The 21488-nt window shown below is 39.9% G+C and overlaps 1 protein-coding gene across 2 annotated transcripts in view; it reads right to left on the bottom strand.

Annotated features, from left to right (window-relative positions):
* The window catches only part of CRYZ (crystallin zeta), a 32963-nt gene that overhangs the window by 6816 nt on the left and 4659 nt on the right, over positions 1–21488 (bottom strand). The window contains exons 3-9 of one of the 2 annotated variants that reach the window (XM_047726181.1): positions 19957–20109; positions 16592–16755; positions 11987–12038; positions 7907–8056; positions 3550–3651; positions 3356–3451; positions 994–2911 (exon numbers count right to left, since the gene is read on the bottom strand). In XM_047726181.1, the coding sequence (XP_047582137.1) occupies positions 2747–2911; positions 3356–3451; positions 3550–3651; positions 7907–8056; positions 11987–12038; positions 16592–16755; positions 19957–20109 (882 nt within the window). In that variant the 3' untranslated portion in view covers positions 994–2746. Of the gene's footprint in view, positions 1–993; positions 2912–3355; positions 3452–3549; positions 3652–7906; positions 8057–11986; positions 12039–16591; positions 16756–19956; positions 20110–21488 lie in introns of those variants that run through there. The other variant, XM_047726180.1, reaches the window with a different exon arrangement.

Raw genomic sequence — 21488 nt, 5'->3', positions numbered from 1 at the left:
GCTTACTTCCTACAAATGCTGTAATAGATATCATTCCCATGTTATGTGTGAGGAAACAGAAATTCTGGATGATGAGGCAATTTGCCCAGGACTCTGTGACTGATCAGTAGGAGAGCCAGGTCTTCTGCCTCCATAACCCATGGTTTTAACAACCCTGTTTCCACAGGTCCGTGGGCCTCCTCCCTGTTCACAGGCTTAATCACTAAGCTAACTGCCACAGCCAAATATTATTTGAACAAGTGTTATGCACTCTCAGCATTTGCTACAATTTAGGGATCCTCCACCTTCCATCCATTTTTAAGACTTCTTTGTGGTGACTGTATATCCAGGGGTGCAAAGTGCCCCTCACTCCTGAATCTGCAGTTGTACCAAAAATGGAAATCTGTAGTTTCCATCATGCAGGTGAAAGAAAGGGGCTGAGGAATACTGCACGGGTGGACAGTATTCAATTCTGGCTAGCACTGCTAGCAACAGGGACTTGATTTTCTAGATGGTGTAGCTTCTGTGCCCTGAGTTAGTGACTGAGTTGGGGCTTCTTCTTAACTTTTCTCCAGCTAATCTGATCAATGAATCAAATGATGGGCACTGGAGTTAATACAAATCCCCACTGGATTTTGGCACAGGATTTCCTCTTTAGCTTGTAGTACTGTCACAATCTTTGTGGGTATTTTTGCATGAAGCTGGGAAAGGATAACCAGGGACTGCCAACCTCTGACATGTTTAACATGTTTGACAAGCATTTGTATCCCACAGTGGCTTTGAGATTTAGACTCACCATTAAAGAGAATACATGGGCTGTCCCACCAATACCCGGCAGCCTGACTCTAGACCACAGTGAATCCAGATCCTTTTTTAAAATTCCTAACATTTTTGGGCTCTTTTCTTGGATGTGGGAAATTCCCCAAATATGCGCTCTTCCTAAATAGCTCATATTTTCCTATGGATTAGTAAAATCATCCTATGACAATTTTCAAATGATGTATTTTTTTAAAAAAATCACTATGCTAAAAAATGGCAGTGTGGGAAAAATAATGAAGGTTTGAGCTGACGTGTTTTCCCGTCTGCGAGATGTAGGTGAGGAGGCAGGCAGAGCCAGGTCAAAGTGACTCGACAGGTTTGGTTATTCTTGAATGTTATCCTGCACAGAAAAAAGGTTCTTTACACTGTGAATTATGGAAGCCCCTTGGCACACATAGCCCCTTGCCTCAGGAAAGCTAAGCTAAGGACATTATAAAATGTTACCACCCCCCCCCCCCCACCACCTTTTTCTGTCTTCAGAAGCTTGCATGTTATTTTGTACTTCCAGGGCCAAAGCTACTCTGGATGAAGGCAGCTAACAAATACATCAAAAATATTAAACATGTAATTAGAAATCCCAACCTACACTAAGTGCCCCTCATCTGTGTCTCTGTGTCACCTTCTTGTGATGATTGGTTTTATGTATCAACATAATATTGCCATGTTTCGTTTAGGGGTTTACAAAGAGTCACCAGGTGATTTTAGGTAGATTATGCTCAATAACGCAGGTGGGCTTCACTCATTGGGTTGAAAGCCTTCAGAATGAAACCTGAGGTTTCCCAGAGAAAGAATACTGCAAATTAGAAATCCTGCTAGCCCACCCTATGGATTTAGGCTTATCAGCCCCCATAACTATGAGAAAATTCCATAAATCTCTTTATACATATATGTGTGTGTATGTGCGTGTGTGTTTGTACGCATACAGGAGGCTACGCGCATATGGAGAAAAGAACAAAATTAACAAACTTCATTTCCTTGCACATGACATTGATGTCAAGATTTCTAAGAAATCATTCCTTTTTTAGTTTCGATAAGGACTTCCAGCACAGAACACTGTTAGAAATTAACCAATAGGAATTATGTAAAAGAGATGTAAGACAAGTACTATATCAAGACCAAATAGATAAACACAGGTTTTATTTTTTCTACAGAATTTACTGCAGGTCACCATGTAATGAAGACAAAAGCAGATCACTCTTCATGTGTCAGACTTGTTTATTAATTTAAACAAAAACATATGACTCCCATTACACAGATAATTCTAAATCTAGTTTGAAAATCAAATCAATCAAGAAGTATCTGTCAGGAGACTACGTACCTACCTATCTTACTACACCAAAAGTAAGGCTGTCCTCTTCCCAGAATATATGGATAATGAGCAATCAACCATCAACACAGTGGATGTGCTAATATTTGGGGAAATACTGGAAAACTATTTGTTAAAAAACAAATTTCTCTAGACATTATCTTGCCCTTGCAAAAGACTTGCAGATCCAGATGAGAGAAGTTTAGAAAAGGGGTCTTATTTAGTCCAGAAAATCTTCAGAGTATGATACAGTTCTGAGCTAACCAGATACTAAAGAACCTTCATAAGAACAAGTAGGCTTGGAAACCACACAGCCTCATTTTGAATTAACTTGCTTTTGTCAAAGGTGTGGAATTAATGACCAAGTACCAGGCATTTCTGTAATGTACCCAATGCCAAATGACTACTGACACTCTACTTCCTACTATAATGACTTCTTGATTCAAGGCAGGCGGGAGGCGTAAAGAATATTGTGAGCTGTAAAATAAATTGTACTCCAATGACCGCATCTCTAAAGATAAATCTTGTTTTTTAACATGAGAAACTCACTGAATCCAACAAATGCTGATTAGAGCAAAGGTAGTGTGAGTAAAACTGGGGCAGGAACCCTCTAACTACATTAGGAAGACATGAAAGAATTAGTCATTCTAAGAGAAGAATCATTTTCCCACTAGTTCCACTGTTATGGATGATATTTTTGTGAGCCTGGGCCACCTTCTCCAGCGAATACTGAGAACCTATTACAGGTTTCAACCAACCAATTTCCATTCCAGCTTGAAGGGCTGCTGCAAATTGCCTAAACTCCTCCTACATGAAAGAAAAAGGTCTTTTTGTAGAAGAACACATGACTTAATTTTCAGAAGGATTAAAAATTTTCAGATTCTAAGAGTCAGAACATAAACAGTTCCTTACAAATATGTGGCTTTTGTCATTTGTCCAGAACTACAGAAAAAGTTTTCTACAGACTAACCATAAGTACAATTTGCCTGAGGCAGTGTCAGCTTACAAAAACCCTATTGTCCTGAAGTAATTACTAACAGTATCTCCTTTCTCTCTCAAAAGTGTCTTGCCTTGGAAAATAAATTACATCTCCCCCCACCCCCACCCCAGTTATCTTGTAGTGACTAATCCTTAACATACCCACCCAGTCAGATAACTAAGTTCAACATCTACTGGAACTGTCAGTCTGCTTGAGTAGGCAAACTGTATCAATGTTTAAGTTATCAAAATCAGAGTCACTTCTTTTCCTACCTTAGTTGATGAATACAGAGCAACTCCAATTATACTAGATTCCTTTGCCATGGTGTCCCGTGGGTTTATTTCAATAGGACCTCTGCTGCCAACAACCTAGTAATTAAAACAACTTGTCTATAGTTAAGGGTCACTGAAAAATAGTACTGAATTATGGTAAAGCCTCAAAGTGGTAAAAAAAACAAAATACTTACTATTACTCGTCCTCCATATGACAGAAGATTCAAATCATTACTAAGATTTACATTAGCTAACATTTCAATGATCACATCAATTCCTTTTTCACCAACAGATTTCTATGTAATAAATAAGAATGCAGAGTAAGATAAGAGAGAACAAGTAAAAAAACCTGTAAAAGTTATCACAGTCACATATATTACAGAAATATGTTTCAAAAGACATAAAATGCTACATTTTTAAGACGAATAACACTAATTTTTAAATGATCTAATTATATAGTGTTGATGTAATTCCAAGGGACCAGTCACAACATCTAAAGTGATAAAGATTTATACTAAATAAATTGCAAGTGCTTTGACTCAACTTAACTATAAAATACTTCTCCTCAGTTGAAAATTTTCTGTTTTCAAAACGTATTTTTTTTAAAGATTTTATTTATTTATTTGACAGAGAGAGATCACAAGTAGGCAGAGAGAGAGACAGAGAGAGAGGGAAGCAGGCCCCCTGCTGAGCAGAGAGCCCAGATGCAGGACTTGATCCTAGGACCCTGAGATCACAACCTGAGCTGAGGGCAGAGGCTTAACCCATTGAGCCACCCAGGTGCCCCTCAAAACGTATTTTCACAGAGAAGCAAACAACAAATATCAAATCCCAAAAAGGCTTCCACTTTTGTTAAAAAACAAAAGACAGAAGAAGGAAATCATTGGCTATCTGGTGTTGCAGTATTTTCTTTGTATGCATTTAGTTTTGTCCCAAGTGATTTATAATCAGCCTGCCATACTACTCCTTTTCTTTTGGGTTTTCAGAGATGTTGGTTTGCAACATCCAAAACTGGCTCTTCTCTTAAATAAGTTATACATATATACCTTATACTTATTTTATTAAACAACAAAAAAAAGAAGACCAGTGCCAGGCATTGTTAAGTACTGGGGATTCAAAGATGGACAGAGAGAACTCAAAACAAAGCTCGGAAGAGAGATGGAAACATACTGCAGTCAAGGCCGTGATGGGATGAGCTAAGTGCTGCGACAATGGAAATAAACGATAGGTTATAGAGAAAAAGAAAGCTGTAAGTCTGGTCACCTGTAACGATCAGAGGAAGTTCCACAGAGATGAGGTCCTAGGCCCTGAGGAATGAACAGGAGTTCCTTAAGCAAAAAGGAAGGAAGAGGAGCCAGCAGATACTACACCTGAGGCAGAATAAAGAGAAAACAGAAGAGCTAGGGCCTAAGAGTCCAAGTCAGGATTAGAAAGTATCCCAGTGGAGTTGGGGCATGTGTTTCGGAAGGCGGGTGGGGGGAGAGGAAGAGGTAGAGAGGCGACTGTCAACTGCTATGGGCTGGGAACATGCATCAAATGCCATGTTAAAGGGTGTAGACTTTGGGGGGGCAGGTGTTCATTAATTAATTTTTGTGCCAGACACTGTTTTAGACACTGAAGGTGCAGCAGGGGACAAGAAAGACAAAAATTCCTACCCTCATGGAGCTTCCATTTTAGTTATTTCTGGAGATTTTTTTCTTTTTCTTTTTTTTTTAAAGGAGAACCAAATAATTCAGGAAACTGTGAAGACAGAAGGGGCTACTAGGTCACTTAAAAATAACAGACAAAGATGAGGACTAAACTAAGTCACAGCAGAGACGAGAAGGAAGAGGGAGACATATTTGAAAGGCATGTCAGAGTGGAAACTGACAGACGGAGGTGACCGACCTGACAGGTAGGAAGGAGAACGGTGATTAAAAGATAGGAATAGAGGCGCCTGGGTGGCTCAGTGGGTTAAGCCTCTGCCTTCAGCTCAGGTCACGATCTCAGGGTTCTGGGATCGAGTCCTGCATCAGGCTCTCTGCTCGGCAGGGAGCCTGCTTCCTCCTCTCTCTCTCTCTCTCTCTGCCTGCCTCTCTGCCTACTTGTGGTATCTCTCTGTCAAATAAATAAAATCTTAAAAAAAAAAAAGATAGGAATAAAAAATGAAATGTGGGTCTGTCTCAGATGAGGAGACCAGTGGCCACATCCAGCAGGCTGATGGCATGAAGGAAGGGAATGCAGCCCAGAAACAGTGCTGGAAATCCGCAGGATGTGGGCACAAACAAAGCCATGGGTACAGAGGAGACTGATCAGGGGAAGGTCTCGCACCATGGAAGACACGAGACCAAGGGGAAAAGCTAAGGAACAGCAACATTTAAGTATTATGAGGAGGAAGGGGACTGCAAATGAAGACAGGGAAGTAAGAAGAGAACCAGCTTCCAGGAGATGTGGTCAGGGTCAGCTGCTGCCCAAAAAATCACACAGGATGAGGCCAGGTCAAAAGCCGCAGATGGTTAATTAGGAGCTCACCAGTGACCTCTGACAAGCAAAATGCAGTGGAAGGTGATGGGAGGTAAGGAAGTAAAAAGAGTAAGTACTCACTGCTTTTTCAAGAAGTGTTGGTGGTAGAGGGGGTGAAGGGTGTGGTAAAAGGGTAAGGGAGTGATCTGGAGAATGAGAGAGACTTAAGCAGAAGGACCTAGTAGAAGAGTATGAAGCCATAAGACTTCAGGGTCTTAAAGTTATATGTCTGCAAAACAAAAACATATTCTTAAAATAACTGGCCATTTTTCATCTTTGTAAATACTCTTGGATGATGGTATCAGGAGTGAATACTCAATTAATTCTAGGTTTCTTAGACATACACAAAGGAGTAGCTTTACTCAGTTTTTTGGCAAGATGATTTAGTGCTAATAAATACACTCTCCCTTGTATTTTCCTCCATTTGTAATGGCTGAGGTTACACAGTAATCAGTACCTGGAAAATTTTAAGTCTCAACATAAGCAAGTAATTTGAGGTTTAGCAAAGTAATCAGTGTTTAGTAAATTGCTACTACAGTGCAAACAGAGAACTTCAGAATCTGCTTGAGTTCTGCTCTAATAATGGACTATATGCAACGACTAACTAAAGCCTAACTCCCTGTTCTGGATGAGGGAAATGATTATTCATTCCTCCTTGGCATCCAATTAAAAAATCAACTTTTTTCCCTAGGCTACACAGAGCCAGTTTGTAATCTCTAGGTACCTCACCTTCCATTGAAAAATTATACCAACAGAAATTAGGTTGGGAAAATCTCGTGGTTGCCAGAGGCAGGGGATTGGAAGTGGGTGAAATGGTGAATATGGTCAAAAGGTAGAAACTTCCAGCTTAAAAAAAAAAAAAAAAAAAGTCATGGGGATGTAAAGTATAGCCTGGTGACTATAGTTAATAAGACTGTATCACAGATCTAAAAGTTGCAAAGAGTAGATCTTAAAAGTTCTTAGAAGAAAAAAACTTTTGTAACTATGTATGGTGTTGGATGTTAATGAACTTATTGTACTGATCATTTCACAGTATCTACAAATATAAAAAAAAAAGGGGGGGAGCACCTGGGTGGTGCAGTCTGACTCTTGGGTTTCAGCTTAGGTCATGATCTCAGAGTTATGAGATAGAGCCGCATCCCCAGCTCCACGCTCAGCAGAGAGTCTGCTTGAGTATCTCTGTCCCTCTCCCTCTGCTCCTTCCCTCTGCCTCCCTCTGCCACACTCACTCTCTCTCTAAAATAAATAAATAAATACATTTACAGATGAGTGGATAAAGAAGATGTGGTATATATCTACAATACAGAATATTACTCAGCCATCAAAAATGCAATCTTGCTATTTGCAACAATGTGGATGGAGCTAGAGGATATTATGCTCAGCGAAATAAGTCAGTCAGAAAAAGGCAATGATCATATGATCTCACTCATATGTAGAATTTAAGAAACAAAACACAGGATCATAGCAGAAGAAAGGAAAAAAATGAAACAAGACGAAACCAGAGAGGGAGACAAACCAGAAGAGACTCCTAAACATAGGAAACAAACTGAGGGTTGCTGGAGGGTGAGGGGTAGAGGATGGACATTAAGGAGGGCACGTGTGTACTGAGCACTGGGTGTTATATAAGACTGATGAATCACAGACTTGTACCTCTGAAACCAATAATACACTATATGGTAATTGAATTTAAATGATTAAAACAAAACAAAATAAAAAAAATCTAAAAAAAGAAAAGAACACCTCAAGGCTCCAAATACAAAGCTGTGACTTTACTTAAAATGTGACTGCATTAAAGAGTACCAATTTTGATAGCTATAAGACTCTGGAAAGGGTAGGTTTTATTTGATAAACATAAACAAGACAGATGAGAGTAAAGGTTTGAAAATTAGACATCTCTGCTTTTTAGTTTACTAAAACTGTGAAACACACATAGGCATTAAAAAAACAGCAAACAACTTTAAGAGTGGCTATTTAGAAAAGAGCTCACAAAAAAAGGTAAGTCTCCCAAGAAATAAAATCTACCTTTATAAAACTGTAGAATTATTTTACCTTAATTTTATCAATATAATTAGGTTCTCTGTGATTGAACACTTCATGGGCTCCATTTTGCAAAACAATATTTTGTCCTTCCTCAGTACCAGCTGTGCCCAAAACCTTTAAGCCGTAAGCTCTGGCAATTTGGCATGCTGCTAGTCCAACCTGAAAAACAAAATATAAACAGCTAGTTTTGGATTCTTGGCATCCCTACAAATATTTATCAAATATATGTAATAAACTTAAGGTTCTTCTAGGTCCTCCCCTATCCTTAAAGAATTCCGAGTTTATGATAAGGTATGAAGAAAGAAGAACAATAACTAACTTTTACTGAGTATTTATAATGTGTCAGGTACCACACAATGCTTTATTTTATCCTTACCCATTGCTTTATTTTATCCTCACAATAAGCCTGGGAGCTAGATATTATTATTGTCCATATTCCACAGATGAGAAAACTAAAGCTCATGAAATATAAGTAACCTGACCAGGTCACAGAGATGGGAACATGGCCAAATCACAGAGCTGGACCAATTCAGTCTGCAGAGCTTGAGTTTTTAACCACTGTATCAAAATGCTTACTCAGCACCGACTTTGTGCAAAAGGTAAGGGGTTTGAAGACATTCAAAACTTGCTCACTGACTTCATACTTTAACGGTACATTATAAAATGCTAAATGACAAATGTGACATCATTTAAGTAGAATAGCTAGGTATACGAGCAAATTAATTCATTCATCCATATGATGACCATTTATTGTTTACTATATGCTACACACACTACTTCATGCAAGAAACTTACGTTCTGAGAAAGGGGGAAAATAACAAACACACAAATTAATGAATAAAATAAATTTAGCTACAAAAAAGTGCTGTGAAAAAAAACCTAGCCTATTGGGATAGGCAGAGAGACTAGTGAGGTCACCAAGAAAGGCAACTCTGAAGAGATGAGACCTGAGTCAAGTGAGGGACAAGCCGTGTAAAGATCTGGAAAGCCTGGTGGAGAATGTTGTAGGCAGAATGGTCCTGGCTCATCTGGTGACATGGGAATGAGCCTGGACAGAAAGAGGGTCAACGTGGCTTGAGGGTAGGGCACATGGGAGGCAGTGCAAGATGTGGCCAGAGGAGCATGCATTCACTTTGCAAATGCTGAGCTGTATTTGCTCACTTAACTGAGGATATGCAATAATTAGCTGAATATGCATGTGGACTTGGGAGCATCCAGAGTTGGAAATTTAAATTTGAGATTCATCACTTATAGATGGTATTTAAAGCCATGGACTGCATGAAATCACTAGATCACTATATAAATGTGCTTAGGATAAAGGAGAAATAAAAGCATATAAGGAATATAGACAAAAGCAGTTTTTTTTTTTTTTTTTTAATTGCAGGACTAGGAAACCTATGTTTGGTTACAGGCCACATGAATGGTACAGATAAGTGTCACACACATTTACAGCAGGGCTTCTCAAACCTAGCACTACTGACATTTGGGGCTGGACAATTCTGTGTTGCAGGGGCTAGCCTATGCTTTGAAGGATGTTTAGCAGCATGTCTGGTTTCTATCCACTAGACACCACAGCCCCTCCACCCAGTGACAACCAAAAATGTCCCCAGACACTGCCCCAAATGTTCAAGGGGGAGATGGGATGATGCCAAACCGCCCCTCAGTGATAACCAGTGATTCAGAGGAAGGTAAAACCATTACAGATTGGGCATGACAGAAAAGAATTAAGATGAAAAATGATGACAGAAACTGATTAAAACTGTAACAGAATCACAGACTCCCAGGCCTGAAATAGACTGTAAAGATTATGTGGCATATGGGAGTGTCGAGTCTGAACTCAGTTGGGTTTTGGCAGGGATCTGTTTGATTTAACCAAAACAAACAAACAAACAAACGCCTGGGACTCATGGTCTCATGAGTCAGAGAGACATCCAATTCCATGAAATACAATATAGTATGGAGTTAGCACTATTAATTTTTGCTACTTTAAATTAAAAAAAAAAAAAAACACAGGCCTCTAATAAAACTATATCTGAACTAAAGATTTAATGTAAATATGTCTCCTTCTGCTCTAAAGAGGCATTTAAGAGCTGTTCTGAAGGTACTGTTTATGCTCTTCTTGTCAACAATTATACCAGCAACAGTACTTCAACAGATTATGTACCATTATGTGTCAACTATTTTTCTTCTATTTACTTTGCTGACACTAAAATAGGGCACTCCCTACCAACGTATCTGGATAACAGCTGTGTTCATCAATGCCACACCATTTTAAATACACAACATAATCCCAGAGGAATTTGAATTAAATGAGGACAGATAGTACAAACAGAAGCAAGACAAAACCCAGTACTATTTCCCTCTGGTAGGGCAGGGAGGATCAGAAGTGCTTCTCACACCAGGCCGCCAGCCTATCCCTGCTAGCCAAGGATTTAACAAACTCAGCCAGCTCAGAGAACAGTGTGGATTTTGCCTTAAAAAAAAAAATTTTTTTTTTTTTTAAACCATGGTGAAGTGACTGGGCTTTTTACATGAGGGTAAAGGGAATAAAAAGATTTTCTTTAAATTCTTCTCTCCTCTTCCTATGAAACCTCTCCCTTTTATATAGAGCACCAGGTTACTTCTCTAAAAGCCAAAGCAATTTAAATAAATGCAAGTATGACAGATCCTTTAGTTATTTTGGGTTAAATTTAATTTAACCCAAAAATAGCCTCTTCGGTGAAGCTAAACAATGGGAATTTTTGACAAGGTATATCTGTCATATTTTCTCAAGTCCCCAAAAGACAATCTTAGTCTTTTTAGTAAATACTCTGATCTATGAAATCCTTCAGAACGGATCTGAGGTAGACAGGAGGCTAAGTGTGGAACCTTGTGCTTCATCTATTTAAAGTAACAGAAACACAATAGGCTGAATGCTCTGTACTACCTGCCCACCTTTAGAGGCAATTTCACATTTTCAGGATGCCATTCATTATTCCCGGAACAATGTGTCATTTAACAGGCTACTCCTTTCAACTACTCTGAGGAATACACGATGCTCTGAAAGGGTTAACCAGCTTCCTCAAGGTGAGCCATCCAACCCCAGGCCCTGTATTTTAAAAAAAAAAGTGAAATCTCATCTCCAAAATTTCCAAAGCCTCTACATGCAGGATAGAGGTCATGTGGATTTCTTGTTAAATTCCAACCTCAGAGCTCTAACTTTTCCTCTAAGCTCCTCAGAGGCAGATTGACAGCTGGTTTCTTGAAGAAGCTTCTGACAGCCCTGTGTTGGGTTATTTCACTAAAGAGCTTATTTTAAAGTTCTCGGTCCCCTCCCCCACCCACATTAGCATTTTAAGCCATGGGTTGTGGTGTTAAGGACACAGCTGTACAGCATGCATTCCATGAATGTCATCAAAGCACAGCAGGCGACCAGTGGAAGGGAGATAGAAGGGTCTGAGAATTCACCGTGTGGCTTTGCCGTGCTGTCTGGGGCAACATAGGTAAAGCTTTAATGAGCCTTAGTTTCCTTATCTAAGGGAATATGGAATTAATATTAACTTTAAACAACTATTTAAAATTCTAAATAAATACTCTTATAACATATGCTACTTGAAGGCAAAAACAAAGCTAGTTTATTTTGGTCCGCACCCGACACTGGTGGAAAACCTAACACAGACATTTTTTAATGGGGTGATCTGTTGAATGTTTTAACCGAGAAATGCTAAACTAATGACAAGGAATCACCTTCAGAAGACAGCATTTTTTTTTTTTATTTGACAGAGAGAGATCACAAGTAGACAGAGAGGCAGGCAGAGAGAGAGGGAAGCAGGCTCCCCGCTGAGCAGAGAGCCCGATGCGGGCCTCGATCCCAGGACCCTGAGATCATGACCTGAGCCGAAGGCAGCGGCTTAACCCACTGAGCCACCCAGGCGCCCCAGAAGACAGCATTTTAAGAAGCTTTACTACAGAGAGGAATCTCTTTATTGACTACAAATACTGACTATATTTATTAACTTGGCTTTTAAAAATGACTGAAAAAAAATATAATGGGAAACCTACACACATAAGCTCCTTTAAACATAAACTTAAAAATAAACAAATACTTACTCCTCCACTAGCCCCATGAACCAGAACACTTTCTCCAGCTTTCACACGGGCACTGCAAAACAAGACAAGGGTTCATCACCTCACTTTGAAGATAATGAAGCTCAGGTGTTTGTCATTCTTAAGGAAATTCTACCCTCAGTTCAGCTAACACTTCCCCAAACAAGAAAGTCATTCTGTTCTACAGCCCAAAATATTCTCCAATCTTCACAGTATCAGATGAGGGTTCTTCAGTCACAGACAAAGGAAAACATGAAATTCATTTGTTCATTCAACAAACATTTAATGGGAACCTATTATGTTCCAGGCACAGTGCTGGATGCTGGTAGCACATCGGGTGCTACCTTCCCTCTGGGAAGCTACAGTCTTTGGAGGTACATGAAGTGAAAGAGCTAAACCTAGAGGACCTGGAGTCTCTCATTCATTCCCACAGAAAGTGTCTCAAAAGAGGATTATGATAAGCACAGTCTTGATACTGTGACCCAGGGTAATGCCCAAGGAAATACAGAAGTTAGATGATTTAAGAAACCATTTTTTCTTCTCCATGCCTTAGAACATCAGGTCAGGTCGCACAGCCTCTAAGCCCAGGTTTCAGAGAGCAATGCTGAATCTGCAGTGGTACAACAGTAAGAAATATGATCAATCCTGTCACACCAAAAAATGTCTAGATCCTTCAGTGAAATGACATACTCTTTCCACTTCCGGTTCATTATACCGAAAAAATAAGGCCCACGCAGCAAGACAGTTAGGGGATGCTTTATTACTCTGGATGGACAAGTGCTAATGTCCCAATCCAGCAGCTGTTCTGTGATCCAGATCTGATTCTCAGGGAGAATCTCTTACTTCCTAGAAAAATAGGGGGTGGCCACACTGGACAGACATTCTATTCAGTCTGGGACTAAGAACACAATGACCCCGAGTCATGCTCAAGGCTGTGTACCAACAGCTGACAAACGGCAATTATGAGCAGTAAATGAAACTTCTTACAGTTCTCTTGTTTAGAAATAAGGGGACCGAGGGCAGTGAGTCTGAAATGATAAACTAAGATAACTATTACCAAAACACTTTGACATTTTAAAAAGTAAAATATAAATGTAAGGGAGTAGGATTACCAATACCATACTGTGGGATATGAAATACTTTTCCCAATAACGGCTCCTTTAAGAATCTTACAAACAAGCCCTCAAACACTGAGAGTACATCCTCCTAAACCATCGGACCTGGGGAGGGTGGTGAAAACGCAAGCTAACCCTCTCCCAAATCCCACTGCTAGAATCCTTCTACCCTTGCACAGAGTCATTGTGATGGTTAATTTTATGTGTCAACTTGGCTGGGCCTGGGGCCAGAATTTGGTTAAACATGATTCTGAATGTCTCTGTAGGGCCTCATCCAATCGGTTGAAGGCCTTAAGATAACAAAAACTGACTTCTGGAGCAGGAAGGGCTTCTGCTGGTAGATTGCCTTTGAACTTGAACGGCAGCTCTTTCCTGAGTCTCCAGCCTGCCACTTTACCCTATCAGACTTTAAATTCACCAAGCCTCCACAAATCAATCTCTCTCTCTCTCTCTGTATATAGGTATGTAATCTGTACGTACATGTTCTGTTGTTCTGCTCCTCTGGAGAATCCTGACAAATATAGTCATCTCCCCCAGGGGCTCACAGCAGGGGCATGAGCTTTGGCCTGGCCTTCCATGCTGCTGTTCCATGCTCCCTCCCAGTCACTGAAGATTAGCACCTGGCATGTAGGCTTTCTCTTCCACCCCAAAATCAGCCCTAATCTAACAGATTTCAACATTCTCTGGGAAGAAAACCTTAAATCACAATTCCTGAATTCTCTCCCAAGGTAGAACCTGGTAACCGCCCTCAACCACTCTATTGAAGAAATATATCAGACTCTAACAACTAGTGCTACGATAGTAATCTCCTAATTCTGTAAGCCTATATTCTTTCAACATCTTTTCTTCAACTTCCCAGAGATTGCTGTCTCCTGATTGCTCAATTTCTGCCCACTAGTTCCTCCTGGTCCTGTTTCCTGCATTAGCCAGCCAGGACCTCATGGTAGTTCAACCCAACTCCTCTCTCTTCATCTCCCGTGCTCTCACCTCCTTCACGCTACTGCATTATGCCACGGATACTCCAGCCCTGGATTAATGTTAAAATCTAACTTCCTTGATAACCTATCCAAATGGTGATGTACTATATTTAAAAAAATAAAATCACGTGATCATGCATTTTGGTGTCACTTCCATCCTGATTGTCAAAAGATCACTTTGCCTCCTATTTCATGATGAAAAGTGAGGCAATCTCTTATGAGTTCCTTCAACACTCCACCTCTTCCTACCCACAAACTTTTCCATAGTTATACCATCTTTACCGCTTCTCGGTTTAGCAGAAGAGCTGTCCTTTTGATGTCTGAAGCCAATCTCTCCATGTGTTCTACGTCTTTCCATCCCACCACCTGCCACTCCACCCTCTCTTCCAAACCTTCCATTGCTCCCTCGGCTAGATCTTTCCTCAGCTATAGACATATTCAACTCCCGTCTATACTTTTATCCCCACAAATTCCCAAGTACTCTTCTACTTCCTCCTCCCTAACTACCTCCATTTGAGGAACCCAATTCCACCTCCCTCCTCAGCCCACTCAAACTTCTGTCTCACCACTCTACTGAAAGTGACCTGACTCAAGTCACCAATCACCTCTGAATTGCTAAGCCCAACTGCTCTTTTTTCCAAACACACCTCACTCTTGCATTTGACAGCTAGCTTTCCTTCTTGGTAGTGACATCAACTATTGCCCCTAACACTATCAACACTGAAGGAATATTTACTCTGCACTGGGATCTGTACTGAGCTTAACAGGTATGATCTCACTGAATTCTCACCACACCCCTAGGAAGGAGGTGTTATTAGTATTCACGTTTTTCAAACCAGTAAACTACGGCTGAGACAGGAAAGTAACTGGACCACAGTCATATGGCTGCTAGTAGAAGACAGTACTGTAACCCAAGTCTTCCTGTCTTCAAAGAACATGAACTTAACAGGTGTTTATTATAGACACCATGACCTCTAGACAACCTTGGCCTTGGCAAACACTTCCTTTCGTCTCTTAGGTCTCTTTCCCCTACCTTTGACTATACTCCTACATGCTGATGTTCTCTAACTTTCTATTCTCACTCCACTGTTCTTCACTCCCTGAAGGATTTCAGTCGCTTTCATCTTGTCAACTCCCACCCACCGGCTGACAGCCCCATGTTGATATCTTTAGTCTCCAGGCATCAGATAATTTCACTCAACAGGTTTCTGATCTTCTCCATCACAATACCTATCTTGGTTTCAACTCCAAAACTGGACCAAGCTTCCCTCTGAAACTTTTTCCTTCTTTTCTTTGTCATAGTTCAACATTATCCAACCTAAAGAGCTAGAAGTATCTCTAAGTTCATCTTCTCTCTCATTCTCCACAGCAAACCGTCACCAAACACAACTGATTTTACCCTCTAATAGCTGTCCTTTCCCTTACACCTTTTCTACCATGGCCCTTCCTCTGGCCCTTAAGTATTTTGCTTAAAGGACACTCGTGTAAGACCCTCCAATCTCTTTCTCCATTCCTGTCATCGAATCCATCCTTCACATAGCTCATAGGTAATCTTAATAAAATACTCATATAACAGTATCATTCTCCTGAATAAAACATTTCATGACCCCAATCCCTTACAGAACAGTGTGTGAGCTCTATCATCTTGCTTTTTACAATCTGAAACCTACCTATTTCATGTGACAGCTATTATTTATTAAAAGATTACTATATTCCAACCTAATGCAAGACCACTCTTTGCCTTGAAATATTCTATCCAACAAAATCAAATTGCTATAGCTCTCCTTAAATATCATGATATTCACCCCTGACAGCAGGCTTTTCCCATTATCCAGAATTTCCTCTGCCTACCCCACCTCCACCATCACCAGGTATTCTTTCCCAAGAAAACTCCTTGATTAAAGTACAGATTTTCAGAAGGGTGCCTGGCTAGCTCAGTTGGTGGAGCATTTGACTCTTGATCTTTGGGTTGTGAGTTCACACCCCATGTTGGGTGTAGAGATTACTTAAAGATCAAATCTTTAAAACTATATATATATAAATTCTCAGATCCCAGCCGTGGAAACTGACCAGTGGGTCTAGGGAAGGGCCCTACATGGTATTTTTAAATTGCAGCAATTAGTTTCTAGGGCTGGATAACAAGATTTTTGAACCATGACTTTAAAATAATCCAAGCCTCACATCTTGGCAGGAAGCCCTATCTTATCACCACTGTTACATCCCTTATGATCCCATAAATCCCTATGCACATCTACACCACCGTACTTTCCACATTATACATCAATATTATTACTCTCATGTCTGTCTCTCTAACTAGACTGTCAGCATCTTAAAGATAATGACAGCGTTCTGCTCTTCTTTGTATCCCCAGTGATTAGAATAATCTCCCAAATTAGCACAGTTTCCAGTCCATAAATGCTTAATGGTAACTAAATAGTAACCAAATATGAGAGACATGGATGCGTGGTAGGAAGGCAGGCAATACTGGCTGTATGACCGACCGTGTGTGTCATTACCTGTGGAGCAGGGCTCGATAAGCAGTAAAATAGGGAATACCAATGGCAGCTCCTTGCTTCAAGTCCAGTTTTCCTGGTAGCGTGTAAACGGTGTGATCGGCTGCGAGAGCATACTCGGCATAGCCCCCTGAGATGGTGCTAGTAGTGAAAACCCTGTCACCTTTCTGGGGAAAGCAAGAAATTGATAAATGCAGTAGGGACTAAAAATGATGTCAAATGGGTATAATCCCTTCTAATGCAACTTTTGTAACAATGAATAAGTATTTATGTATTGTTTTCTCCATCTTAGGGTCTCATAAAAATATCTGCAGCATACCAAACATTCTTAAATGTTTTATTAATAGAAACCAGGAAGAAAACTTAAGGAAAATAGGAGAAAGTAAAAAAGGAAAGGAAAGAAAACCTCCAGAATGGTATAATGAGAAGACAACTAACCTTTACCAAGGGACCTTACTGTGCAAGACACTGTATTAGGAGTCTAATGAGTATTGTCTAATTTGATCATCTCAAGAGCCTATGAGGTAAGTACTTTTCTTATCACCACTTTAGGTTAATTCCACTACACAAATGAAGAAATCTAGGGACAAAGAAGTTCAATAATTTGCTCAGAATAAGCAGCTAGTAAATGGCAGTTAATACAACTGTTTTTTTTTTTCCCGAAATACTAGGAAGAAGAAATAAATAAGATATAAGGTTTCTTCCACACACCAAATACCTGTTCTAAATCCTTCCCCCAGGTTTCTTCACCCCTGCATTCCTTCCCTCATTTTTTATGCATACACCAAGGGCAGGAAACTATGCCTGGATCCTGACAGCAAGATGAGCCGGGACAGGCTTCTTCACTTGTTACAGCATCAGAAACACAGTAAACTCTCAGCAAACTCTGCTGGGTCCTTGCTATTGGAAAGGAGATGCATAACTGAGGGTGAGGTAAGGCACAACGGAAGCCTTAGAGCCTGCCCAAAATGACCTGCATGCTAGGGAAATCAGACTGGCTACTATAAACACCTGTCCGGACGCCCCTTTCTTGAAAAAAATGTAAATATTCCTTGGAATAAGCAAAACATTAAGGCAATAACTTTCACGGTACTTAAATTTGTCCTGTAAAAAAAAAAAAAAAAGATCTAAAAAAGTAATAGTCCTCTGCAGTGGGATAGAAACAGAAAAGATTCAAAAGGCATCCAGCAGTCAAAGACAAGTGTCACTGCTTACAGTGCCACTTGCAAATGGCCAAATATGACTGTGAAAAGATTAATCCTGTTTTTACAGCTTAAAAAGCTGTTGCACAGATTGCAATATAATTCAAACACATTCTAAGAATTCACTATGGAAAGCAGGACTTTGAGTTCTGTGATGGATACTAATAACAAAACAACTTCTCCTAATCAAAAGCATCTTAAACTCTAGGAAGATAAAAAAAGGAAAGGATAGGAATAACTACAATGCAAGAAAACATAATAAACCATCAAAGATTAAGTCCCAGGGGGTGCCTGGGTGGCTCAGTGGGTTAAGCCTCTGCCTTTGACTCAGGTCATGATCTCGGGGTCCTGAGATCGAGCCCCACATCGGGCTCTCTGCTCAGCAGGGAGCCTGCTTCCCTCTCTCTCTCTGCCTGCCTCTCTGCCTACTTGTGATTTCTGTCAAATAAATAAATAAAATCTTAAAAAAAAAAAAAAGATTAAGTCCCAGGAAAAGAAAGGAATTACTTCTAAGTTAAAGAATCAAAAATAGGTTCATTGAGAAGCTAAGATTTAAGATAGGTCCTAACCATCCTAATGAGGGAAAGCTGAGTGACGGGGAGTGAAACCACCGATGTCACCAACACAGTCGCACAAGAGCAGAGCAGATCTGATACGACAAAAGGTAAGCTCTGTTTTAGACACACTGTGTATGAGGTTACCAAGGGCTGGTGGCGTGGGTCCCGTCTCCCACATCTCCCACACAACTTTCTGTGAAGATGTAAACGTTCTGTATCAGCACTGTCCAGTAGGGCAGCCATTACAAACAGGGGCTATACGCATCTGAAATGTCGCTGGTGTGACTGAGGAACTGACTCCTTTATTTTACTTCAAGTTAATATGAATTTTAATTCACATGTGGCTAGTGGCTACCTTATTAGACAGGACAGGTTCATAGCTTAGTGGAAAATTCTAACCTAAAGATATCACATGTGATCATGGAAACCATGGGATCATCCTGAAGAAGGCACAGAATACCAAAAGCAGAGGTGTAAAACGAGATTGAGAACACTGGGCAATTCTGAAATTTGAGGAGCATCCCAAGAAAAAGCAGCTTGAAAAACAATGCCTAGGAGGAAGTGGGGAAAAGGACAGGAGAAAATGATGTCATAGAAGCTGAAAGGAAAAAAAAATTTTTAAGAAAAAGTTAAGTGGCTGACAGTGTCAAATGTCACCAAGAAGTCAAGAGAGATAATGACATAAAAGGGCCCATTAACTCTGGCAATAGAGAGGCCATTAGCGACATTAGCAAGAAGCGTTTCAGTGGAGCAATGAGGGCAGAAGCCAGACCTCCACGGGCTGAGGGGAGCACAGCCACAGGAATCAGAATGCCTTCCTGTGTAGAGGCCACGTTAATCTTCTCTGTCTCGGTCCAATTTTGGCAAATGTGCTGCCAAAGTGGAGTAGGTCAAGGAATTATGAGGAAAGATGCTGGAACATGAATATACTATTCATGATTTAGATTTCTTTTGGCATATAAATAACAAAAGCCCTGATCATAATATTTTCATTGACTCAGTCACCTTGATCTGAGTCAGAGCTCCAAAAATGTATAGTTGACCTGGCATTCTTTTCATCTTTTACTTATTATTCGAAAGAATTGGCCTTTCCTTTATCTTATGAAACTAAATTTATAGAAAGAATTAAACATTATGTTGGCTTGTGTATTATTGAGAGGAAATAGTATAATTTCCTTGCCTATTTTCTGTCCTTACATATTTCTCCTACATCAAAAGGATCACAGCTGAATTCTGTGAGAATGTGAAGATACAGAATTTACCCAGCGCTTATCCCCAACAATGGAAACTAGGAAGACCTCTAGATAAAAGCCAATCTCTTTTTTGAATAGAGGAGTCCCCCAAGTGGCAGAAATTGTGTAATGGGGCCTTTCATTTTTTTTGAAGTTTTTATTTAAATTCCAGTTAGTTAACAGATAGTGTAATACGAGTTTCAGGTGTACAATACAGTGATTCAACACTTCCATACAACACCCGGTGCTCATCACTGCAAATGCTCTCCTTAATCTGTAACGGGGCCTTTTAAAGACTAACGACATACTTTAAAGCTATGTTAAAATATTTTAAGAAAAATATTAAGCTAAAATGGAAATAATTTAAAATGTAATACCTTGAAAGTGGATACATTATCTCCAACAGCTTCTACTATGCCAGCCACATCGGAACCAGGAGTATAAGGTAAGAGTGGTTTTCTACTGTAAGTACCAGAACGAATGTATGTTTCCACTGGGTTTATACCACATGCATGGACTTTGATTAGAACCTGTAATGACAATGTATTTTCATTCACACAGAACATTTAGGTATTCATTCAGCGTTAATGCTACGACTCAGTACTGATTATGGGAATCATAAAAATGGATGGGAAATCCTCACCTTCAATGGGCTCCCGTTACAGTTTTGCAAACCAACATATACATAAAAAAGATAAGACAGAAAGGCTTATTAATGTGTTATATTAAAAACATTTTGGGAAAATAGTAGTGGAAATACTTGAAAGGATGTGCGGCACAAACCTTTATGTGCTCCTCAAACCCAATTCCTCCTCCTCCTGGGTCCATAGGAAGAATATTATTTCTTGGTGCCTTATAATTGAGTTTTAGCCAACAGAATATGAACAGAAGTGACCAGAGCCACTTTCTGGCCCATAAAGATGTTCTAGGCAATCCACACTGTGCCTTCACCCTTTCATAGACGTGACCCCAGAAGACAGAGGTGTTGAAGGTGGCAGAGCCCCATGATGGAAGAAGGCTGGGTCCACAAATCACTCTTTGAGAGTTACCCACTGATATTTTAGAATTTTGTAATTTAGTGAATGAAAAATAATTTTCTAATGTTGAGCCATTGAGATTTTGAGGTTACATCTACCACAGAAGCTAATTTTACCTTATTTAATATGTAATGATATCTTTTTTTTTTTTTAAGATTTTATTTATTTATTTCACCGACAGAGAGATCACAAGTAGTCAGAGAGGCAGGCAGAGAGAGAGAGGAGAGAGAGAGGAGGAAGCAGGCTCCCTGCTGAGCAGAGAACCCGATGCGGGGCTCGATCCCAGGACCCTGAGATCATGACCTGAGCCGAAGGCAGAGGCTTTTAACCCACTGAGCCACCCAGGCGCCCCTGTAATGATATCTTTTGCTGTAAGAGTAAGAGAAGGCCTTACAAAGAAAGTGGTATCCGAGGTAGGCCCCAAAAGAAGAGTAGATATTCTTTCAGAATGGGAGAAAAGAATGTTTCAGGTAGAAGGAATAGTATGTACAAAGACAGAAGGAATAAAAGCGGCTCTTGGGGAAGCCAGACAATGCTGCTTGTTACAGCACAGTCTATTGAAAAGGAGCAGTAAGATATGAATCTCTAAAGTTAGGTTATGGCCAAACTGTAAAAACTCTCAGATGCTTCAAGGTTCATTAAGGAAATGAGACTTGGGAGTCATGGAAGGTGCAGTCATAAAAATACATAATTTTTAATGAGAAAGTATATTGTTAAAGTCACCGGAAATGATTAAACTCTTCATTTAAATTCTCTTAAATCATATATAGGAGGCATGTATGCAGAAGAAAATGATTTTCCTACTGTGCACAAAATAGAACTCATGAAAGTCTGTAATAGAATAACTTGTTCAAAACTACTTATGACTCCAT

Source organism: Lutra lutra, chromosome 4 (assembly GCF_902655055.1).
Source record: "Lutra lutra chromosome 4, mLutLut1.2, whole genome shotgun sequence".
Lineage (NCBI taxonomy): Eukaryota > Metazoa > Chordata > Mammalia > Carnivora > Mustelidae > Lutra > Lutra lutra.
Note: the sequence above shows the minus strand (reverse complement) of the source record. Positions and strands in the feature narration are given on the sequence as shown.